We start from the raw sequence: 20702 nt of genomic DNA, 5'->3' as shown, positions 1-20702 counted from the left end.
GTTTTCATTGTGGGTTTTGTTGGCAAATCTTTTGAGACCTTGTAAGAATAGCTTTATTATGCCCTCAAAATAGTTTGTTCTTTCAACTATTGTGTACCTACTATTTCTACTTTCTTCTTTTTTCAGGGTATTTTTTTCTTTTTCCTATTGCTAATGTCTTCCATTATTTTTAAAGGGTATTTGTCATACTTATTTCAGATAATTTGTCCTAACACTTCTGCTTCAGATGTTATAAGCTCCCTGGTTTGTGGCTCGCTCTTTGTGATTTTTAAACTTCTTGGGTGTTTAGATTTCTTGACTCGGAGCTCACTTCCCCCTAGAAGTGAATTAAGTGATCTTTGGAGGAAAATACATCATCCAAGCCTCTATTTCCATGCATGGCATCCAAAACACACTCAAACTTTCCAACCATACCAAGGACCAAGTGGCCAAAAACCTTGGGACAAAAAGACAATGTAAACAGTATCAAATGTGAACAGATGCTGGACTTGCCAGATATGGATTTTAAATTAACTGTTTTTAACCCTTCCCTGCCAGTTTTTAACAATTAAACTAACTATTAATATATAAACAGAAATATGACAGTATGCCCAATTTCACAGGAGAACTGAAATCATTTTTTTAATCAATGGAAATACTAGAGCTAAATCTACATTAATTGAAATTAAGTACTTGAAAGGTGGATTTAGTGATGGGTTAGAGCACAGAATAGAGGTCAGTGAACTGGCAGAGAGGTCGGCGAAAATATCAAAAAGAGCATAAAACCACCTGAGATTTAGTGAAAAGCTATAATGTGCATGGATGGGAATCCCAGAAGGAGAAGAGAGAGAACGAGGGGCAGGAAATATTTGAAGAAACGCTGGTCAAGAAATTCCCAAGAAAATGGAAGACATCAAACCACATATTTGTGAAAATCTACAAACATGAAGCAAAATGGACACGAGGAAACCACCCCTGGGCACATCATAGTCCAACTGTCAGAAATGTAAATAAAGGAAAAATTGTAAACAGGGTTACAGACAGCTGACTTCTTCACAAAATGATGGAAGTTGGGAGACAATTGAAGGGTATATTTAAAATCCTGGGGAAATAACAGCTCACCTAGAATTCTCTATCCAGTTAAAATGCTTTTTGAGAATAAATATGAAGTTAAGATATATTAAAATGAACAAAAATTGAGAGAATTTGCCAATAGCAATTTTCACTAAAATAAATGTTAAAGGAAAATTTTCAGGCAGAAGGGAAATCTTGTTTTTTTAAAGAAAGATAGAGAAAATTGTGGAAAACAATAGAAAGGGTGCATATGCGGGGAAACCCAGATGACTGCTGACTGACTGCAGCAATACAATATCTCGTAGAATTTAAATAAATGTAGAATTAGGACACAGAAAGGAAAAAAAAAAGCTAGGATAGGTAAATGGGATTCAAGAGTTGAAGTGTGCTTGCTTTGTCCAGGAGGCTGAGTACTAACTCTAATTTATCAAGGATACATGGGGGAAATCACTAAAAGAAAAATAGAAATCGTATTTAGGGGAAATAATAAGAGATATTTAGATATTAGTCAAAATCTGTCAGAGAAAGATTTAAAAGGGACAGAGGAGACCACTACAAAGCAAACTGTAATATGGTAAATTTGACACAAATGTACCATTAATTACACCAAAAATAATTATTATTTCATTAAATCATTAAAATACATTAGTCCTCTAACTGAAGCCAAAGATTGTCAGGCTGGATTACAAAAAACAAAACAAAACAAACAATTGTTCCTCCAAGTGACACATGTAAATGTGAGTACATCAACATGAAAGGATGGGGAAAGGTACACCATGCAAACAGACAAAAATCAGTAGAAATATTGAAGATTTGAAAATCATGATAAACAAATCTGACCTGGTTGACATGCACAGAACCCTGCATCTAATCGATGACTGCAGTGTACACTTTTTTTTCCAAGTGCACAAGGAACATTTACCAAAACTGATGACGTTTTGCATCCCTCAACAAATTTTGAAGTATTGAAAACATACAATACTCTATGACCACATTGAAATTAACCTAGAAATCAGTAACCAAAAGATACAAAGCAGGGAAATCCCAAATGTTTGAAAATAACATGATAAAGTTCTAAATGATCCATTAGTCAAAGAGAAGTCCCAATGGAAATTAGGAAATATTTTGAATGGGATGATGATAAAAATATGAAGTATAAAAACTTGTGTGACATAGTTAAAGCTATACTGAAAGGAAAATGTACAACTTTGGGGAATTTCCTGGCAGTCCAGTGGTTAGGACTCAGTGCTTTCATTGCTGTGGTCCCAGGTTCGATCCCTAGTCTGGGAACTAAGATCCCACAAACTTCAGACAAAAAAAAAAAGAAAAAATGTATAACTTTCAATTGCATATATTAGGCAAAATGCTGAATATCAAAGAAATAAGTACTTTACTCAAGAATTTGAGAAAATATTGCCAAAATCTCGGCTTCCCTGTGCACCAAGGCCAAACAGAAATACGGAGACAGGGATTTTGGAGGAAGAGAGAGATGGCTTTATTCTTCTGCCAGGCAGAAGGGAAGACACAGCCGGCTAGCGCCTCAAGAACTGGGCCCGCCCTCCTTGAGAATCAGGGAAGATTTTATACGTGGGGCTCTCGCAGTCCGGGGTATAGGATGAGGATCGAAGTAGTGAAGGTCTTGCATTCCTCTTTTCCTTTGCATTATTTCAAAACAGTCATAGCTGGCATCAGGCCGCCCGGTAATTGGGGTCCGGCAGTCTGGTAATTGCGTCCGTTTGCCTCTGGTTTATCGGGGGTGCCGGTGATCTTGTTTCTGAAATGAAAAAACTACAGGGGTGATTTGTTATGAGGGACATATAGAATGTAAGCGCCGGGACGTAGTAACGTTAGGGAGTGAGAGGCAGGGGATGTAACTCACACAGAGTTAGGGGTGATGGGTGCCAGAGGTCAATTACGTAGTGTCAGGGAGTGAGGTTCGCTTTGTAAAGTATAAATCTAGTTACTACAAATCAGTGACAAAGTAAAACAAGGAGTGATGAACTCTTTCAGGCCAGGCTGTGTTTCTTCTCTAGCTGGTTTGCCGTTCCCTTTGTTTTCCGTGCTGTCAGGAGAAGAAGAAAGAAAACTCTCACTTCTATTTACATTGCAACAAAAAGAACAGAAAATTAAGCAATTACACTCAATTAATTAGAAAGAAGAATACAGCAATGATAAAATCAGTAATTAATGAAATATAAATCATACAGGAGAGAAAAAATCAATAGCCAAAGATTGTTTGCTTGAAATAGAATAATAAAAATAAAATGATAAAATCCTAGAAAGTTTAATCAAGAGGAAGATAGGGAGGCACAATTAACAGTGTCAAAGATGAGAATGGAGACATCACTAAGGATCCCACAGATATTGACTCACGAAAGGACGTGCTGAACAATTTATGCTAATAATCTTGACGACGTAGATAAATTGAACAAATTCTGAAAAATGCAACGTGCCGAAACTAATACAAGAAAAAAATTTAAGTCTAAATAGTCCTACTGGGGCTGCCCTGGTGGTGCAGTGGTTAAGAATCCGCCTGCCAATGCAGGCAACACGGGTACGAGCCCTGGTCCGGGAAGATCCCACGTGCCGCGGAGCAACGAAGCCCATGAGCCACAACTACTGAGCCTGCGCTCTAGAGCCCAAGAGCCACAACTACTGAGCCCGAGTGCCACACTTCTGAGCCCACACACCACAACTACTGAAGCCCACATGCCTGGAGCCCGTGCTCCACAACAAGAGAAGCCACCACAATGAGAAGCCTGCGCACCGCAGCCAAGAGTAGCCCCCGCTCGCCACAACTAGAGAAAGCTCACATGCAGCTACGAAGACCCAATGCAGCCAAAAATAAATAAATTAATTTTTTAAAAAAACACCATAAATAGTCCTACTAAAAACATTCCCACAAAAACTCCAGATCCAGTTGGCTTCACCAGTAAATTCTTCCAAATGCTGTGGAAGAAATGACATCAGTCTTACACAAACTCTTCTAGGGAAGAGAGAAAAAAGAGGTGATACTTCACAACTTGATTTAAGAGAACAGAATGACCTCATTATTCATATCTGACCACAAGGTCATTGCAAGAAAGAAACATTACAGCAATCACTGACATGAGCATGGACACAAATGTGCTTTAAAATTAGCAAATCACAGTCAACTGTGTATGCAGATATACACCATAGCCAATTGAGGTATAATCCGAATATGCAAGAATGGTAAAACATTAAAAAAGAAATCAATATAAATAGTATGCAATCAAACAAACAAGAAATGCTACAACATGGATGAACCTTGAGGACATTATGCTGAGGGAAATAAGCCAGTCACAAAGAGACAAATACTGTGTGATCCCACTTATACGAGGTACCTAGAGTCATCAATTCATAGAGATGGAAAGTAGGTGGTGGGTGCCAGGAACCAAGGGGGGGGAGGGGCTTATTGTGTAATGGGTACAGGGTTTCAGTTTTGCAAGATGAAAAGAGTTATGGAGATGGACGGTGGTGATGGTTACACAACATTCTGAATATATTTAATACCACTGAACATACACTTAAAATCATTAATGTGGTAAATTTTATGTTATGTGTATTCTACTAAAATTTTAATTTATTTTTTATTTTTTATTTTTTTGGCCACGCCATGTGGAATGCAGAATCTTAGTTCCCCGACCAGGGATGGAACCCACATCCCCTGCAGTGGAAGTGCGGAGTCTTAACCACTGGACCACCAGGGAAGTCCCAACTTTTTTTTAATTGGAAAAAGTAATAAGGGGAAATAGCTATGGAAAGAGAGTAAATTTTTAAAAATCAGAATTGATTATTGTCAAAATCAATTTAAACCTCTGTCAAATGGAAAACTTTATAGAAAAATATACTTTACCAAATGGAACTTGAAGACATATAAACTTTAAATAGACCACTTTCCATGGAAAAAAATAGTGGAATCTGTCTAAGACCTACTCTGAAAAAAGCACCAGACCTGCCCTTTAAGCTGTTTCAGAGCACAGAATAGGAATAGACAATTCTAGATTCTTTTTACAAATTGCATATAACATCAAAGTCTGGAATGCATCAAAAATAAAACAGGCCAATCTTGCATCATGAATATTGTTGCAAAAGTCTTTTTAACATCTTAGCTAACAGAATCCAGCAACACATTAGGACCAAATGGGGCTATGATTATCAGATATTAGAAGTCCTGCAAATATCATAATATGTTCTCAATAGATGCTGAAAAGCCAACTGACATTTCAAGGATAACTTGTCTCTTTTGTAAAAAGGTGGGGGGCAGACTTGTGTTTTCTTGTATAACATTTCTTGTATGTAAATTAAAAGAAAAAAACCTCTGGAAGCATGCACAAAAAAGTATTACAGCTGATTACCTCTTGAAGGAATGGAACTGGGAAAGTTAGCAGGGGGGATAATTTTCACTCTCTACCTTTCTATATATTTATTAAACCATATGGATGTATTATTCAGAACTGTTAACTAAATAATAAAAGAGTCAATTTATGCCAACTATGTAGACAAAGTGAAGAAAGGGAAGATTATAAACTAAACACCGATAAATTCAAGAACCTAAGCAAAACAGAAACATTTCTGGGAAAATAAAGAATGCCAAAATTAGTGTGAGAAGAAACAGAAAATGTGATAGTCCAATACCCACTGGAGAATTAGGGCTGCAATCAGAGACTTAGGGCCACCAAGGCCACAGCCCACACCATGTCAGATGCACTTTCTTACCCTCTTCTATGGGACACGCAGCAGAGAAGCTGGTGCACTTTTCCAAGACCAGGATCAAAATAAGGGTGACCTCCATCCCCACTGCGTTTCAAAAGAGCTTTGTAGGCTCCTGACTCCAAAGTAAAGGAGTTAGGAGTAGATGGATGATTGGATCATCTACAGACAATGCACAGGATCGATCGACAAACAATCTGACCTAACCCAGGAGGAAGTCAGTATTACAGTGTTACCCTTCTGCCAGCAGCAGCCAAGTTTAATAGGGACAGACTCTCCAGAACTGTGAAATAGGAAGAGGGGCTGTTCTTGCCGATACTGACTCCGAGACACGGCGTGGCAATAAGGCAGGGGGCTGGTTTGCAAGGACAGGCAGGGAGAGCCAAAGTGCAGCCCCACATGTGGGACCAGCTCTATGCCAGATGCAGGCCAGATGTCCACGGAGAAAGGTGCCCGGTCCAGTCAGAGGTGTGAACACTGGCTACTACCTGTGACATCCCTGCCTCACACCATATGCAAAAAGGGGGAGCTGGAATAAAGCTCCAAAAGTGAAGTCATAATCCTTAAAGCTAACAGGGGAAAATGTAAGACTGTCTTCACAACCCAAAAACTACAAACCGTAAGGTGAAAACCTGCTGGGTTTGCCTGCGTCAAAGTTAGATGCGTGTGTCCGTGGAGGACATTGTAGGCAACACTGTGGATGAGCAACAGGCGGAGGGCAGCCGTTTCCATCATCAAAAACCTGCCAGCGTCTGCCCTGAAGAGCCCACCGGAGCTCCTGCCCACCACCAGGCAGGGGGAGCCAGGACTGGGCAGAGGAGGTGGGTGGGCGATGCACAGAGGGGCACCCAGGTGAGCGAGCAGCCTCGCCTGTGACGGGGAGCGGGGGCAGGCAAGAGCAAGCAGCAGGCTGTCACTTCATGCCCACCAGACGGGGGGAGAAGGCGGGGTGCTGGGAAGCACCGCCCGGCGGGGGGACCGGCATTGTGGGCATCTGGAGGGCAATGGAGAAGAACCTGGGTGATGGGTACTTACCCTGCCCCCGGGGCACCATCGGGGGATGCAGGCAGAGGGCCAGAGAGACGGGCTCGCGTATCACTGCCACCTTCTCTGGGGAGGAGGATGGTGGTGGCCACTGGCTGAAGGTGAGGTGGTGCCTAACCCGCCCCCAGAGGCAGTGAGCAGGGCAGCCCTTCACCTCTGCGCACGTGGCAACCACTTGGCCTGCTTTTAAGATGTGCGGCACCCAGGCTGCACCCCAGATGCCATCATTCACAGTCTCTGGGGCTGGGACCAGGCATCAGTTTGTTCTGAAACCCCAGGCTATTCCAAACACAGCAGATTTGAGAATCAGCAAACCAGCTGTGGGGACAATAGCGTAAATCTGGACGTAGCTTTAAAAACAGTGTTAAGTTTAAAAAATCAACAATTATGAGTAAGATCATTGCAAATATCAATTATGCCACTAAAATTAGTTCAGGAAGCACCCTGTGTGTTTGCACGGTTCATACACAAACAAAGACATACCCAGTTGCATTGGGGGACTACGTGGAACTCGCTGGAGGAACGGGGCAGGGCATAAAGCAGTGTAGCTGAACCAGAAGTGACCCAGTAGGAGGACAGCGCATGTTCCAGAAGTGAGAGGTTTGATGAACTCTGCACCCAAGCTCAAAAAGTAAGCAAAAGGTGGAAGTGAAACCATAAAGGATTAGAATAAAATATGGATGGATATTTTTACATACTGTAATCAACATATCGGTTTTGGCATAAGACATGAAGAAGAGATCAGTGTTATTTTCAGTGTTAAAACCATTTTAGGGCTTCCCTGGTGGTGCAGTGGTTGAGAATCTGCCTGCCAACGCAGGGGACACGGGTTCGAGCCCTGGTCTGGGAAGATCCCACATGCCGCGGAGCAACTGGGCCGTGAGCCACAACTACTGAGCCTGCGCGTCTGGAGCCTGTGCTCCGCAACAAGAGAGGCCGCGATAGTGAGAGGCCCGTGCACCCCGATGAAGAGTGGCCCCCGCTTGCCGCAATTAGAGAAAGCCCTAGCACAGAAACGAAGACCCAACACAGCCAAAAATAATTAATTAATTAATTAATTAATTAAAAAAAAAATTTTAAAAAGCTCCGTCTCTTCATACCGCCCTGAAATGCTGTCTCAATCAACAGTAAATTCCTGAAATCCTGGAATCCACTGCTGGCTTCACACCCCTGCCACACGGAGTTTCATATATTTTAACATCTCTTAGGGAAAGTCACTCCTTCTTGCTCTGTCTTTTTAGGACTTCCCTGGCTATTATTGGATTCTTTTTTCCAAGTAAACTTAAGAATTATTTTGTTACAAGTTTCCAACAGCGACCGTTGGGATTCACTTTACAGGCCAATTTGAAGGATGTTCACTGAACATTGGGGACGACAAGTGTCCCACCTTCTCACGTGGCCTCTGGTGTGTTTGCTTTACTCTTTGTCTTGCTGAGCATTTCATAAAGCTGGTACCACGTGCTCCTGAAGCCCGAATGAATGAACTGGATCTTCCCTGCACATCACCACACACAGGTGCGGGGATGCCACGTCGCAGCCCCCGTGGCAGTTCCTGTGGCAGCCCCCGTAGCCCGGCCCGCACCTTCAGCAAACAGCCGCTCTTCACACTGGGAGGCGGTCGGGGCACCACGTCTGCTCGAGACCCTGTCTTTGTCCACGAGGCCCCTGTGACAAGGGCAGGAGGGGACACCGTGCTCTCAGGCAGGTTGTGCTGGGGAACTGGGTGCTGATGAGAGAGAGTCAGGCTCAGAAACGAGGAGCCCACATCCGCTCATGGGAAGTACATGACTCCTCCCAAATCAAGTCGCATTTGCAGACAGTTGCTGGGACGGGGTGTAGCTGTCGGAGCGGTGGTGAGGGCCCAGCGGGGTGTGGACCCACCCCGTCCAGCTGATCCACAGGGACCCGCGGGGTGGCTCCTGGAGACCTGCATTCCTTTCGTGCATTTGCTTTTGGTTTTCTTATTTTCATGCATTTATCAACATATCAGTTGTTCCTTCCCTACAGCAAGGATGACGAGAGCAGTTCTCAAGCCGCCGTCCACTCTCCCCTGAATGGCCGTCAGCAGGGAAGTCACAGGCTCTGCGGCCTGCACGGCAAACATCTGCTTTGTCTACGTGGGCTCTGCCTTTTAAAACAGGAATAAGTAAAAATTGTTCTGGTTCACTTGATATGCTTTCTTTTCCTCTCGACTTTGGTAGGAATTGTTTCTTCCTGCTGCCATCGAGCTTTAAAAGATGCCGTCAGAGGAAACGTCAGCCTGCTCCCCGTGAAAGCCGCAGTGGCGTGAAGCGGGCAGAGAAGGGGGGGCTCAGGCCAGAATGTGTCTGTAAAAACAGCCGAGTCCGAACATTTTCAAATAAAGGATTCAATTGTGCTCCTGTATTCCTCTTGTGCCGTCTTGGCTGGAGGGCCTCGTTAAACGCTCTCCTGGAAAACAATGTGTTCCTCTCTCTTCTCTCGGGAGCACTTTGGACGCCCCTGCGGCTCATAAAGGGCCCTCTGTGGGGCTGAGGCTGCGGAGGTGATGGGAGATGGGCCTGGGGGGGCACACCCGCCTCCCCCCCCAGCTTCCACACCCCGCAGACCCTCAGGGGAGGGCTGTGGGTGGCCGTGGACCCTCGGGGTGGGAGTGGCAGGCGAGGCCACGACAGTGGAATGGACCCGAGCGCCCGAGTCGCGTGGCCTGGGCAAACGCACCGCTGCCCGGAAGGGGAGTCTTCTCCGTGAACGGCGCCCAGTCCACCGAGCCTCCGCACGGGAGGGGAACACGGACCTCGACCCACACTGCACATCAAAAACGAAAATAAGTTTGAAATGGATCTGAAAGGACACAGGAAAATAGCCTCATGACCCGGGGGCAGATTTCTCAAACCGGACAGAGACAGCATGACTCAGAGAAGAAAAGAGGGATGAATGGGACAGTGTGAAAGTTGAGAACGTCTGTCCGTCCAAGACTCCAGGGAGGGGAGTCCAGCCCCAGCCTGGGAGACTCTGGGACACGCGGGTCTGACGCGGGCGGCTGGAGCCCGTGAGGAGGGAGCTCACTCCGGACAAGAAGGCAGACAGCCCAGCACATCCAGGGGCTTTCCAGGCGACAGCAAGGGGCTCTGTGTCCCAGTATGCCGGGAGACACAGCTCAGACCACAACAGCAGACTCTGCAGAGGCCGGGTGGCTGGTGGAGCCTGAGGGGCAGGGATGGGGGGCCGCGGGAGGGGAGAGTCGGGGCTCCCGCCGAGGCTGCACCCCCGGCGGCTGAGCTCAGGGCCTGGCCACCCCCGGACGGAAGCTGCACCGACCAGAAACCAGAGCGGAGACCGGCCCGCCTCCCGGGCAGGGGGGGGCAGGTGGGGGGAGCAGCCCTGCGTCCTGGAACCAGCCCTCGGCGAAGGCAGGGACCGGGGAGCGGGCACCACTTCTGTCTCGGGTTAATCAAGCTGCATGCGGGAGCCACGCTCCGAACGTCTACCCGCGTCTAACGGGAGAAACAGACGCACAGATGCTCCCCGAGGGCGCAGCACCTTCATTCCCGAGGAAACCACAGGTGTGTCTGGTGCGGAGCCGTCCGCCCGCCCCCCGCACCGGAGTGAGTGGGCTGCTCCTGGCCCTGATCGGTTCCCTCGGCTGAAAAGGGATTGGGAACTAAAAACACACGGTGAAGACGTTCTCAGGGGCGCTCAACCACCCGTTTCCAGATTGGGGCTCCCAGGGCCACGGGCAGCCGAGCAAGGCCGCCTGCTGTGTCTGGGCAGCCGCATCCCCTGCCAGAGCCCCGGCTGCGGTGTGTCCCATGCAGAAAGAAGCAGCGTCTCACCCTGCAAACGGCTCCGTCCACACTGACGCTCGCCATACACTCTGTCTCTGTCTCTCTGTCTGTCTCTGTCTGTCTCTGTCTCTCTGTCTCTCTCTGTCTCTGTCTCTCTGTCTCTCTCTGTCTCTCTGTCTCTGTCTCTGTCTCTGTCTCTCTCAGCCTGGGCAGGGCTCAGTCTGCTCTGGGAGCTGCCGTGAGGGTGTGGGTGAGAATGGGAATGAAATTCAGCAGGAAGAATCCATGATTCCCTGAAACTCCTCAGAGGAACTTGTGGTCCCTGGGAAGAGGTGGCATCAAGGCATCCATGCACGTTTCCCAAGGTCACCTCTGCGCCCATCTGAATATACGTGCATCTGAATGCTGGATGCAACGGGCAGAACCCCCAAAGACCTCTGCGTTCTAATCCCTGGACCCGGGAGCAGATACGTTAGGCTACGTGGCAAAGGGGGAATAAGCTCTGACCAGCTGGCCTCGAGGTGGGGACGTGATCCCGGGTCATCGGGGTGGCCCGGTGCAGTCACAGGGGTCCTTCCGGGGCGGGGGGGAGACGGAGAGTCAGAGGGTGCACTCAGCTGCGATGCTGGCTCTGAGATGGGGAGGGCTGCGAGCCCAGGGCCACGAGGGGCCTCAAGAAGCTGGGAAGGGCGGGAATGGAGTCCCCCCTGTAGCCCCAGGGGTCCGGCCCCCTGCACACCTGGAGCAGAGCCCAGTGAGACCTGTTTTACTTGTGGCCTCCGGGGCGGTGGGGCAAGAAATGTGACACTCATACCTGGTCACCAAGGGCTCGGCCAAACAATCCATCAGGATGGGGACCTGGAGGGTGGGGAGGGGAGGGGGGCCGGGGGAGGGGAGGGCACGGGGGAGGGGGACAGACCCGAGTCCTCCTCCTCCCTCAGGATCCGCTCCCTGGTACTTCCCCAGGGGCCCCTCCCGCCAGGCCGCAGCCCAGTTCCCAGAGAAGGTCAAGGTCTTGGTCTTCAGGGGCAGCCGGGCCCACGGCCAAGGGCTCGAAACGAGCGGCTGCCCGACCGACTCCAGGCAGTCTGTCCTCCTGCGGCCCCTACTGTCTCACACACACGTCCACTTTGTGTCCACAATGTTTTGCAGTTGCCATAGACACGGGGCCTGTGGTGGCTGGTGCGGGAAGCTGCCCCTCGGGGCTGCCCTGCCTGGTGTCCCCGTGACCCCTCGCCTGCCCCGTTCTCCCGGGGGATGTCAGACGCCCGGCAGTGTACCTGGGCGGGGCGGCAGCTTCGCACAGGGCTGCAGTGGGTGGGAAGGGCAGGGCTGCCCGGTGATGCCCACTCCAGGCCGGAACGCCTGCTTATCTCCCAGAGCCTCGGGTTCATCCCCTCCCCTCTCTCAGCTCCAGCTGACGCAGCTGGAGGGCGGGGGGCGCGTCCCCATGAGGGCAGGGGGCAGAGGGCACGTGGGATACTAAAGGGGACGCAGACAAACCCCGTGCCCACGTGTTCACACAGCCAAACGTGCAGACAGCCCGCCTTCCCCAACTGATGCTCGGGTAAGCCGGGTGTGGCCCCCCTGCAGCGGGATCCCCCGGCCGTAAAGAGGGACGGGCTCTGGTGAAGCCCCGTCATGGAGGAGCCTCGGAAACACGGTGGAAGAAGCCAGACGCACATTCCATGAATGTGAAATGTCCGGAACAGGCAAATCGCAGAGGCAGGAAGTGAGTGGGTCAGCGCTGCAGGGGCTGGGGGAGGGGTGGGGAGAGGCGGGGTTTCTCTTCGGGATGATGGAAATGCTGTAGACTTGGATCCAGTTGATGGCTGTGCAGTTCAGTGACGAGACGGAAACCACTGGAATATACACTTGACATGGGTGAGTGGTGTGACTTGTGAATTATATCTCAATAAAGCCATTAAAATTTTCACAAGACCTCTGAAAATAATAATGTTCCCACAACTAGAAAAAAATTAATGTAACATTTTCTGGTAGATTTTAAAAGATCAAAACAGTGTATGCTCAGTGTAGAAAAATTTTTAAATACAGAAAGCTACAAAGAAGGACATTAAAACCCCACCTACACCTTTCAGTGTAGGTACCACGTGTTTTCTGGTTTCACGTCTGACTTACTCATGTAAAATTATGAGCGTCTCCTGTGTCATCAGAAAGTTTCTCCGACGGCATTTGTACGTCTGCGTGGGCGTCCGTGCTCCGGTCACCAGGGTCCACCAGCTCATCCCTGCTCGTCCCTCCCGGTGTGTCCCAGGCCTTCGCTGCTGTCAGGACAGCCGGGAGGAACGTCTCCAGGCAACAATCCTTCTGTTCAGTGGTTCCTTAGGAATAATATCTAGAAGTAAAATTATTGAATGAAAGAAAATGGACTGTATTTTAAAGACCTTTGAAGAAAAAAGGCAGTAAACGTCCCCAGGCTGTGGGCTCCTTCGGGCCCTAGTGTGATCGACGGCACCTCAGTGAACCTGGTGGATTCTGGCCTGAGTAACGCCGCCCGTCTCTGACTGTCATTTGGCCACAGCAGGCAGCGAGCTGGCTGTTTCCTGTGGAACGACCTTACCGAGGCTGAAACAACAGCAGGGGTTAATTCTCTTTCCTCCTAGACAACGTCTGTCCGCTTGTTCCTGGGGTCTGCCTGCTCCTCCATCTCCTGGCAAGGGCATTTCCGGGGCCCCAGTGGGACGCTGCGGGGAGCCAGGGCCGCCAGCTGGCCCACGGCCAGCAGGGACGGTCCCAGAGAACCCCCCGAGCAGGACCACGCAGACGCCCCTCTGGGGGCTCCTGTGTGTCTCACCTGGCCCTTCCTGGCCTGGGGGAGCGCGTTATCATCCTGAGATGGCCCGGAACTCACCCGGGGGCCACCTGGGGTCCGAAGCCAGCTGCACCCCCTACTGCCCCCGGGCCCGGGATCATTTCCCTTCTCGGGCCTGGTCTCAGAGAAAGCTCCAGGGCTAGTGGGGGAGGGCAGGGAGCCTGCAGCGCCAACGCCTCCCCAGCAGGGCTGGGCGTGGGGCGGGGACCTCGGGAAACACCCCAGGGACCTCCCCCTCCACAGCCGGGGCGGTCACAGCGGCGCCTCCCCGAGGTGCATCTGGGTATTGCACCTGCTTTAGGCCAACAGTGCAACCCAGCAAGGGAAACCCTGCTGAGTACACGACCCCTCCGTCCAGAGCTCGGCGTGCAGAAGCCCCCCTGGGGCGGTCTCCGGGGCTCCGTGCTGGCCCGCCAGGTGGGTGTCCCCTCCGCGCCCTGGTCCGGCTGTTGAGGAGCAGGCAGGCCACACGTGGCTGGCCCCCAGCCGCCTGGGCCTGAGCTGTCGGGGAGCACGTCTGTTAGGAGTTCACTCTTGCTTTTGAAGTTCAGGGGGAGGCCGTGACCTTTGGCTCTGACGCGCAAAGGGTCAGACGGCAGACATGGGTGTCTGGGGAGGGGACGTGTAGCGGCTCCCTCTGTTCTTAAGGCCTGGAAGTCTTGGCGATGTTGTGCACAGGTGTGTGTGCACGCGTACATGTGTGTCTGCATGGGCGCCACGTGCATGTGTGTGTTGTGCAAACACCTGTGTGTGTGCACGCGTGCACGGGGGTGGGGCAGGCGCTGGGCCACCCCTGGATCCCCCCGGCTTCCTGCTCCTTGAGCCCTGTCGGCTGCCCCCCCTGCTTTCCTGGCACCTGCGGGAGGGACAGAGGACGGACCAGCGACACTTCCGGGGGTGAAGGGCGGAGGGGGTGCAGTGCGGCTGCAGGGGTGGGGCCGGGTCTCCAGCGGGGAGGGAAGAGTGAGCAGGTGGAGGGAGCAGCTGAGACGGCCTTGTCCACAGGTTGGGCCCTGGCTTGGGGGTCCCTGTGCTCTGCGCAGGCCCCTGGCCTCCCCTCCACACCACGTACCTGTTGCCCTCTCAGCACGTATGCAGCTGAGGGAAGTTTGGGGTAAAGGAACGAAAGAACAATATCTTTCCTTCCCCTTCAGCTTTTCTTGGGTCTGGGCCATTGGTGTCTTTAAAGCCAGAGAGAAGCTCTGTTTCTCTTTCTCTTCACTGAAAGAAGAACACCCACTTTTTCCAGCATGGCTTGTGTGGCTGATTTACAGAACCACCTGGAAAGAGACAGGTCTGCCCGTGGGCTGTCCCCGCAGAGCCCCCGTCCCGCCTCCAGGCTGTGGAGGCGGCACGGGGGCTGGCGGTCCAGGGTCCAGCCCCCGATGGTCAGAGAACCAGCCCAGCGCTCGGGGTGCGGTCGCCGGAACGGAGGATGGCGCCCAGAGCCCAGCTGCTGGGGTCGACGTCTGCCTGGTGCCGTTGAGACACCGGTCTAACCGTCACGGCCCTCCGCGTCAGCTTTCACCCTGGACATCGACGGAGGATCTTGGTGCTTATTCTTGTTATGCCTTTAAAGCCAAATGAATAAAATTGTACCCACCCAGGCCACGCAAACCCGAGTCCCATGCACTGGTCTAAAGAAAACAAAGCTCTCAAAGCATCTCCTGGGCCTCTCTTTCTGGAACTCCCCCTTCCCCTTGGCTCCCTAGCGGAGGCTGCCCTGCCTGGAGCTGCAGAGCTAGTCGGTTACCTCAGAACCAAAGTCAACTGCCTGAGCGCTGGCTAACCAGCTAACCAGCTAACCAGCTAACCAGTCCTGTGAGCGAGACCGTCCCGCAGGGGGATCCTTGCCCACCTCAACCCCACACACGGGTCCCGGAACGAACGCTCCCGGGCAAGAGGGGGCCACACTCTGCCACACTTCAAGCCTTCTCCTTACACTTGTAGTTTCTAAAAGTTTCCCCCCCATCTATTAAAAAAAAATGTGTTTATTGTAAAAAGAAGAAGTCCAGAACTGAAACAAAAGTCTCCCACCCCCAAGAGAAGTAACTTCTGCTAACAATTTAATGTGTGTCTTTCCAGAGCTTCCCCACGCAAATGCAGACAGAATGATTTTTGTACAAATAAGATTGTGGCAAGAATATGTTGTGAGACCGGCTGTGTTTTCTCTCAACAGTGAGTCCTGGACATTCTTCCTCATGAGTTGGTGCAGATCCTGACCGTTTTAAGGGCTGCGTGGTGTCCTGTCCGGTGGTGTGGTCACTGTGCTTCTTCCCGTTGGCGAGCATTAGGGCGTTTCCAACTATTTCATCCATTAAAAGCAGGGTTGCGATGAGGACACACACGTGCACATGTGCACACATGTGCACCCCCCAGGTGTGTCTGTAGGAGGAGGTCCCGTGGGCGGCGCCCCTGCTTCTCCGCGGAATCCTGGGCCTGACGAGGCCACCACGTTCCGGCCCAAACACCCCCCAGGGCGAGCCCGCCTGCTGGGAGAAGGGGTCGCCAAGCCCTTGAGGCCCCTTCCTTCTCTGTCACGTGTGTCCAGTGCCCGCCCCAGATTCGAGGCCTCATCACCGAGATCAACAGAACCCCCTGGGCTCGGCACTCAATGCAACATGGCCCTGGCATTAACAGTTGTCAGAGGCCAGCGCTGGGCCGTGGACGCCAGCTTCTGAGAGGTGGACGGAGCGCCCGGCCCAGCCTGGGTCCTTCCAGGCCACCGTGAACATGGGGCTGAGCTGACTTCACGGCGCCCACAGGGACATTGACGGGACCACCAGAACCGAACTCTGTCAGCCTCATTCGGGGCAGCAGGTCCCAGTCTGCACAGCCACCATGCGACCGCAGTGGCCCCGGGGTGGACCCAGCAGGTCTGAAGGGTCAGGAAGCCTTGAACTAGGGAGGCTTGGGCCCCTCGGTGGGACCCCCATGGCCATGTCCTGGGAACTCCTCAGAGCGGCTGAGAGGCCCACTCCCGGAGGCCTGGGGGCCCCGAGGACTCGGTCGGGGAGCCGGGTGGCCTGCAGTGGACTCAACCGGGGGTCACTTTGCTCCCCTGCCACTTTCAGGGAGGAGGGGACACTTCCCGCGGCCTCCTCTTCAGGCCGACTGGCCACACAGGCAGGGGTCATCCTTTCTCTCTTTTCTGCCTCTTTCTGCAAATTCTTCTGGGCAGCACTTGCCCGGTGCTTCCCAGAAACCAGCCCCCAGGCCGTGAGAGCCCAGAACAAAGTTTTCCTGGGTCCCCGAGGAGGGAGGCTCTGGTGAAGGTCTGAGGGGCTCACGGGGAGGCCGGCCCTCGACCTGAGAGGTTCTACTTTCTCCAGGGGGACTGACCACAGAGAGGCAGCACCTCAGCGGAGGGTGTCCCCACGGGGGTTTGACTACATGTCCGGGACCCTGAGACCCTCTGCACACCAAGGGGGCAGCCTGCCCTGTCCCCTTGAACCTGGGGGATTCTGATGACCTCAGAGAACAGAACACAACACAAGGGACACCCCACCCCACCGACCTCAGGCCCAGGCCGGAAAAGACCAACCTCTCCCCTGCACACGCCAAGGGCCTTCGGCCTTCAGCACTTCCAGGCGTCCTGGTGTCCGGACGAGGGGATGTGGCGCTTGGAGCCACCCACTCCTGGGGACCCCGGTCCGTCACCCCAGACGGAGAAACAAGCACAGGGGTAGCAGCTCGGTCCACACCCTCGAGGTTCCTGAGAGAACATTTCAGGGGATCCGTCAGACGTGGTTCCCACATGCCTCCCCCACCCAAGGCTGACGTCCACTTGTGAACTGCCCAGGACAGCTCCCTGCCCCGAGCTGAATCAACCTGATACGTCCAGGTTCCCCCCGTGGAGTCACGTGGGAATGCCTCCCCTTCTAAGCTGGACTTGGAAGATCCTCGGGGGCCCCCTTGGACCAGAGTATTTACCCCCACCGCCCTGGGCGTTTAGAATGCTCAATTCATAAAGTTTCTATTGACCACGTGGTATGAATGGGATGCCGTGTCCTGCCGGGTTCATACATTGAAGCCCTAACCCCTCCGTGAAGGTGTCTGGAGGTGACTCGGGGCAGGTGAGCCCGTGAGAGTGGGTCCTCCTTGGGGGTCAGTGTCCTTGTGGGGTCGCGAGGGAGCCTCCGCTCTGTTCTCTGCCCGTGAGGCCACGGCGAGAAGGCGGCGTCTGCACCCGAGAGGCCTCACCGGAACCCGACCCCGCTGGCACCTGGTCTCAGGCCTGCAGCCTCCAGGACTGTGAGAAATAAGACCCCCCAGCCTGTAGGTTTCTGTTAGAGCGGACTAAAGGGGTTAAGACACACAGCCTCTCCAAGATTCTATATCCACCTGCAGGGGGAAGGAGTCTCTGGACGTCACCTGTGAGTGCAAGTGCAGGTGAGTCACCCTGAAAGGTTCGCTGGCTCTCTTCACTCACCCATTCACTCGTTCATTCAGCCAGCAAATGATTTCTGAGCACCTGCCCTGTCCGGGCAGTTGTGCAAACACTCAGATTCCCAGGCTCCATGGAACTTAGAGTGGCCGGAAGGTGTGTTCAGGTAGTAAACACATGAGGAGGAGGGGGCTTCCTGGGGACCAAGGACGTGCCACCCAAGTGGAGGAAGTGAGGAGGGGCCACAGAGTGTGGAAGGAGCACTCCGGCTCTGGGACCACACGCGCGAAGGCGCCGAGGCGGGACCACGCTGGCACGTGTCCTACAGGCAATGAGGCTGGTGTTGCTGAAGCAGAGGGGGCGAGGACCCTGCAAGGGGGGTCCGGTCAGGGCGGAGCGGGGAGGTCTTGTGGGCTCTGAGCTGGGAAGTGGCCTTGCCACCCCGCTGGTTAGGGAGTCCCTACGCCTGGAGGGCTGGGGGGCAGCAGCAGGGACATGGGAGAAGGCGGCTCCCCCGCCCCGGACAGAGCCCAGGAGGCCGGGCCACAAGCCGCCACGGGCTGTGAGGAGGGGCTGGACGGCACGTGGGCACTGCAGGCGGAGCACACAGGTCACCACAGGTGTGAGAGGCAGGAGCAGCTGGAAGTTTCTGTCGACTTGGGTGGATGAGAGGGGAGATCTGGGGGAACAGGAGTTGGGCTGGGACCCTCTGAGAGTGTTGTCCCCCCAGACATCCAGGTTGGGGGGGCATGCAGGCTTTCCCTCTCCCCCCTGTGGTCACACGTGGTGGCCTGGGGCGTGCTCCTCAGCCGGGTGCCGGGGATGTCATGGAGGGCACTGCCCGAAATAGGCCCGGCCCGTCTGGGCAGGTCTCTGAGCCTCAAAGGGGTCAGAGCCATCCCTTCCAAGCAAATCCTCTGCGTGCTGTGTGTCCTTGGCGAACTCAGAACAGGAGCAGTGCAGTGATGCTGAGAAAGCAAAGGCGGGCAGAGCGAGGGCGCCGGCTCAACCTTGGAGGGAGAAGGTGGCTTGAAGCTGGGGGACTCGGGGGCCCCTCTAGCTGCCTGGGGGAGGACGGCCCCCCGACACTCCCCCAGACGCAGCCCCGCTGGGGCGAGGGTGACAGCCGAGGCTCCACCTCCCCCAGGGGGAGAGCCGCGCCCACGCCGGGCCCCGCACAGGTAGGCAGGCGTCTTGGGTGCCAGACAAGCCCAGCGTCCCGCCTGCTGATGCCTGCCTTGCCTTATCCTCACCACCCGTCTTTGGCTGGAGAGGCCATGATTATCCCCATTACAGGGATGACAAGGCGGAGGGACCGCCCAGCATCACGGGGCCACGCAGAGCCCTGACCCCAGATCCTCCCTCCCACTTGCTTGGCTACACACAGGCAGGCACCCCGGGGCCTTGAGAAACAGTGTACGGGGCCCGCACCGACCCACTGACTCAGACTCCTGGGAATCTGGGGGGCTCACCGGAGGCCAATGCCCCAGACACAGGATGAGAGAGGTGGGCGCCCCGCCCCCGCCCGGCTGAGGAGGGAGCAGGTGCACAGCGGCCTCAGGACAGGGGTCACAGCAGCACGAGGAGCCCCTGCTCTGGGGCTGTCCTGGGGCTGCCCGTCCTCCCACCTCACATACGCAGACACCATTCAGCGTGATGCTCGGGAGACTGGAGGCCTTGCCCAAGGTGCCCCCATGCCCTATCCTGGCCAAGCTGCACTGGGGAGACGAGAGACCCTCTGTGACCACCAGGCAACAGGAGCCCCGGAACATTCCGGATCTCCCCGTGCTCCTGGTCACTGGGGTTTCTCCCTGTGCTGAGTCACGGCCCTGTACCCCCGCCCCTTCCCGGCCAGGCCTGCCCGCCACGATCACCCAACCCCCCAGCAGGACACCAGGCACCCAGACGGCCGGCCCCCCTGCGGCAGGGGCTTCCCCGACTCCCTCTGGCCACTGGGTGGCTGGGTGTCACGGGGCTCGGGGGGTGCATGGGGCCCGGGGCCCAGCCTCAGTGCCCACCCAGCCAGCTCCAGACCCTGCCTGGCCTCCGCCCGCTCACGTCGCTTCCGCAGTGGGGACTTGCTTACCGTGGCTGGGGGCAGGGGCAGCGGGGGAGGCAGGAGAGAGAAGGCTCTGTACCGACCCTTCTGATCACTGAAAGGAAAGCAGATCGTGCCCGGCGCCCCCCATTCAGGGGTCTCCAGCGGCCCCCAGACTCCTGGCCACCTCCAGCTCGGGGCCTGGCCCTGCTCCTCGCCCCGTGCTGGCCCAGGTGTCTCTCTGCTCTGTCTCCGGCCCCTGCTCCCTGAGCCCCGTCTCAGCACTCAGACGTGCACCCGGCTTCCCCCGAGTAGGGGGCCGACAGGAGGGGCCTGGCCCCGGGTTGGCCCTGAAGGTCAGGGGGCGGGTCCAGCTGCTTCCCAGCTCCCTGGGTGATTTACGGGGCTGAGCTGAGTGGACGCCCAGCGCGGGGATGGTCTTTCAACCTCCCCCTTCCCCGCCCAACCGCTGCTCTCAGTGGCACGTGGAGCTGCCATTTGTCATTCCGTTTCCCACGTCTGCGGGCGGGACCCTGCCCCAGGCAGTCAGGGGTCAGCACGTGAGGACTGAGCCCCCTTTCTAGGGGAGCAGAGAAGCCCAGCAGCCCGGGGTGCCCCCCGTGGGGAGCCCTTGATGGAGGTCCCATCGGAAAGGCTGGGCTCCACGCCGAGTCCTGGGATGAGAAGCCAGGTGAGGAGACCACACTCGGAGGAAAGGGGAAGCACAGCTGGGGGAGCTCTTGTGCCTGTTCTCAGCCCCACCAAACGTGCGGGCTCTTCTGACTCCTCGTTGAGGCCGGAAGGAGGGACCTGGGGAGCAGAAAACAGACTTAGAGGCTGGGGCCC

The 20702-nt window shown here is 53.9% G+C and overlaps 1 protein-coding gene across 2 annotated transcripts; it reads left to right on the top strand.

Annotated features, from left to right (window-relative positions):
- The first annotated feature begins 12452 nt into the window (after positions 1–12452).
- LOC309657685 (uncharacterized protein) lies at positions 12453–15680 on the top strand. Of its 2 annotated transcripts, XM_082455513.1 has the most exons (4): positions 12453–12482; positions 13223–13852; positions 14663–14983; positions 15611–15680. In XM_082455513.1, exons 1-4 carry the CDS (start codon positions 12479–12481, stop codon positions 15634–15636), a joined length of 981 nt encoding a protein of 326 aa, XP_082311639.1. In that variant the 5' UTR covers positions 12453–12478; the 3' UTR covers positions 15637–15680. The 2 variants fall into 2 exon arrangements, 1 of the variants encoding a protein (XP_082311639.1); XR_014261876.1 differs by lacking the exon at positions 12453–12482 and having other exon boundaries at positions 12950–13848; positions 14681–14983.
- Positions 15681–20702: the final 5022 nt, after the last annotated feature.

This window comes from Balaenoptera physalus (assembly GCF_965194825.1).
Source record: "Balaenoptera physalus genome assembly, chromosome: 3".
NCBI lineage: Eukaryota > Metazoa > Chordata > Mammalia > Artiodactyla > Balaenopteridae > Balaenoptera > Balaenoptera physalus.
Note: the sequence above shows the minus strand (reverse complement) of the source record. Positions and strands in the feature narration are given on the sequence as shown.

Coding starts and splice junctions, on each gene's coding strand:
- LOC309657685 (XM_082455513.1), top strand. Junction 13,853..14,662: donor CGTGCTGGCCCGCCAGGTGG/GTGTCCCCTCCG, acceptor CACTGAAAGAAG/AACACCCACTTTTTCCAGCA. Junction 14,984..15,610: donor GACATCGACGGAGGATCTTG/GTGCTTATTCTT, acceptor TTCTCTCAACAG/TGAGTCCTGGACATTCTTCC.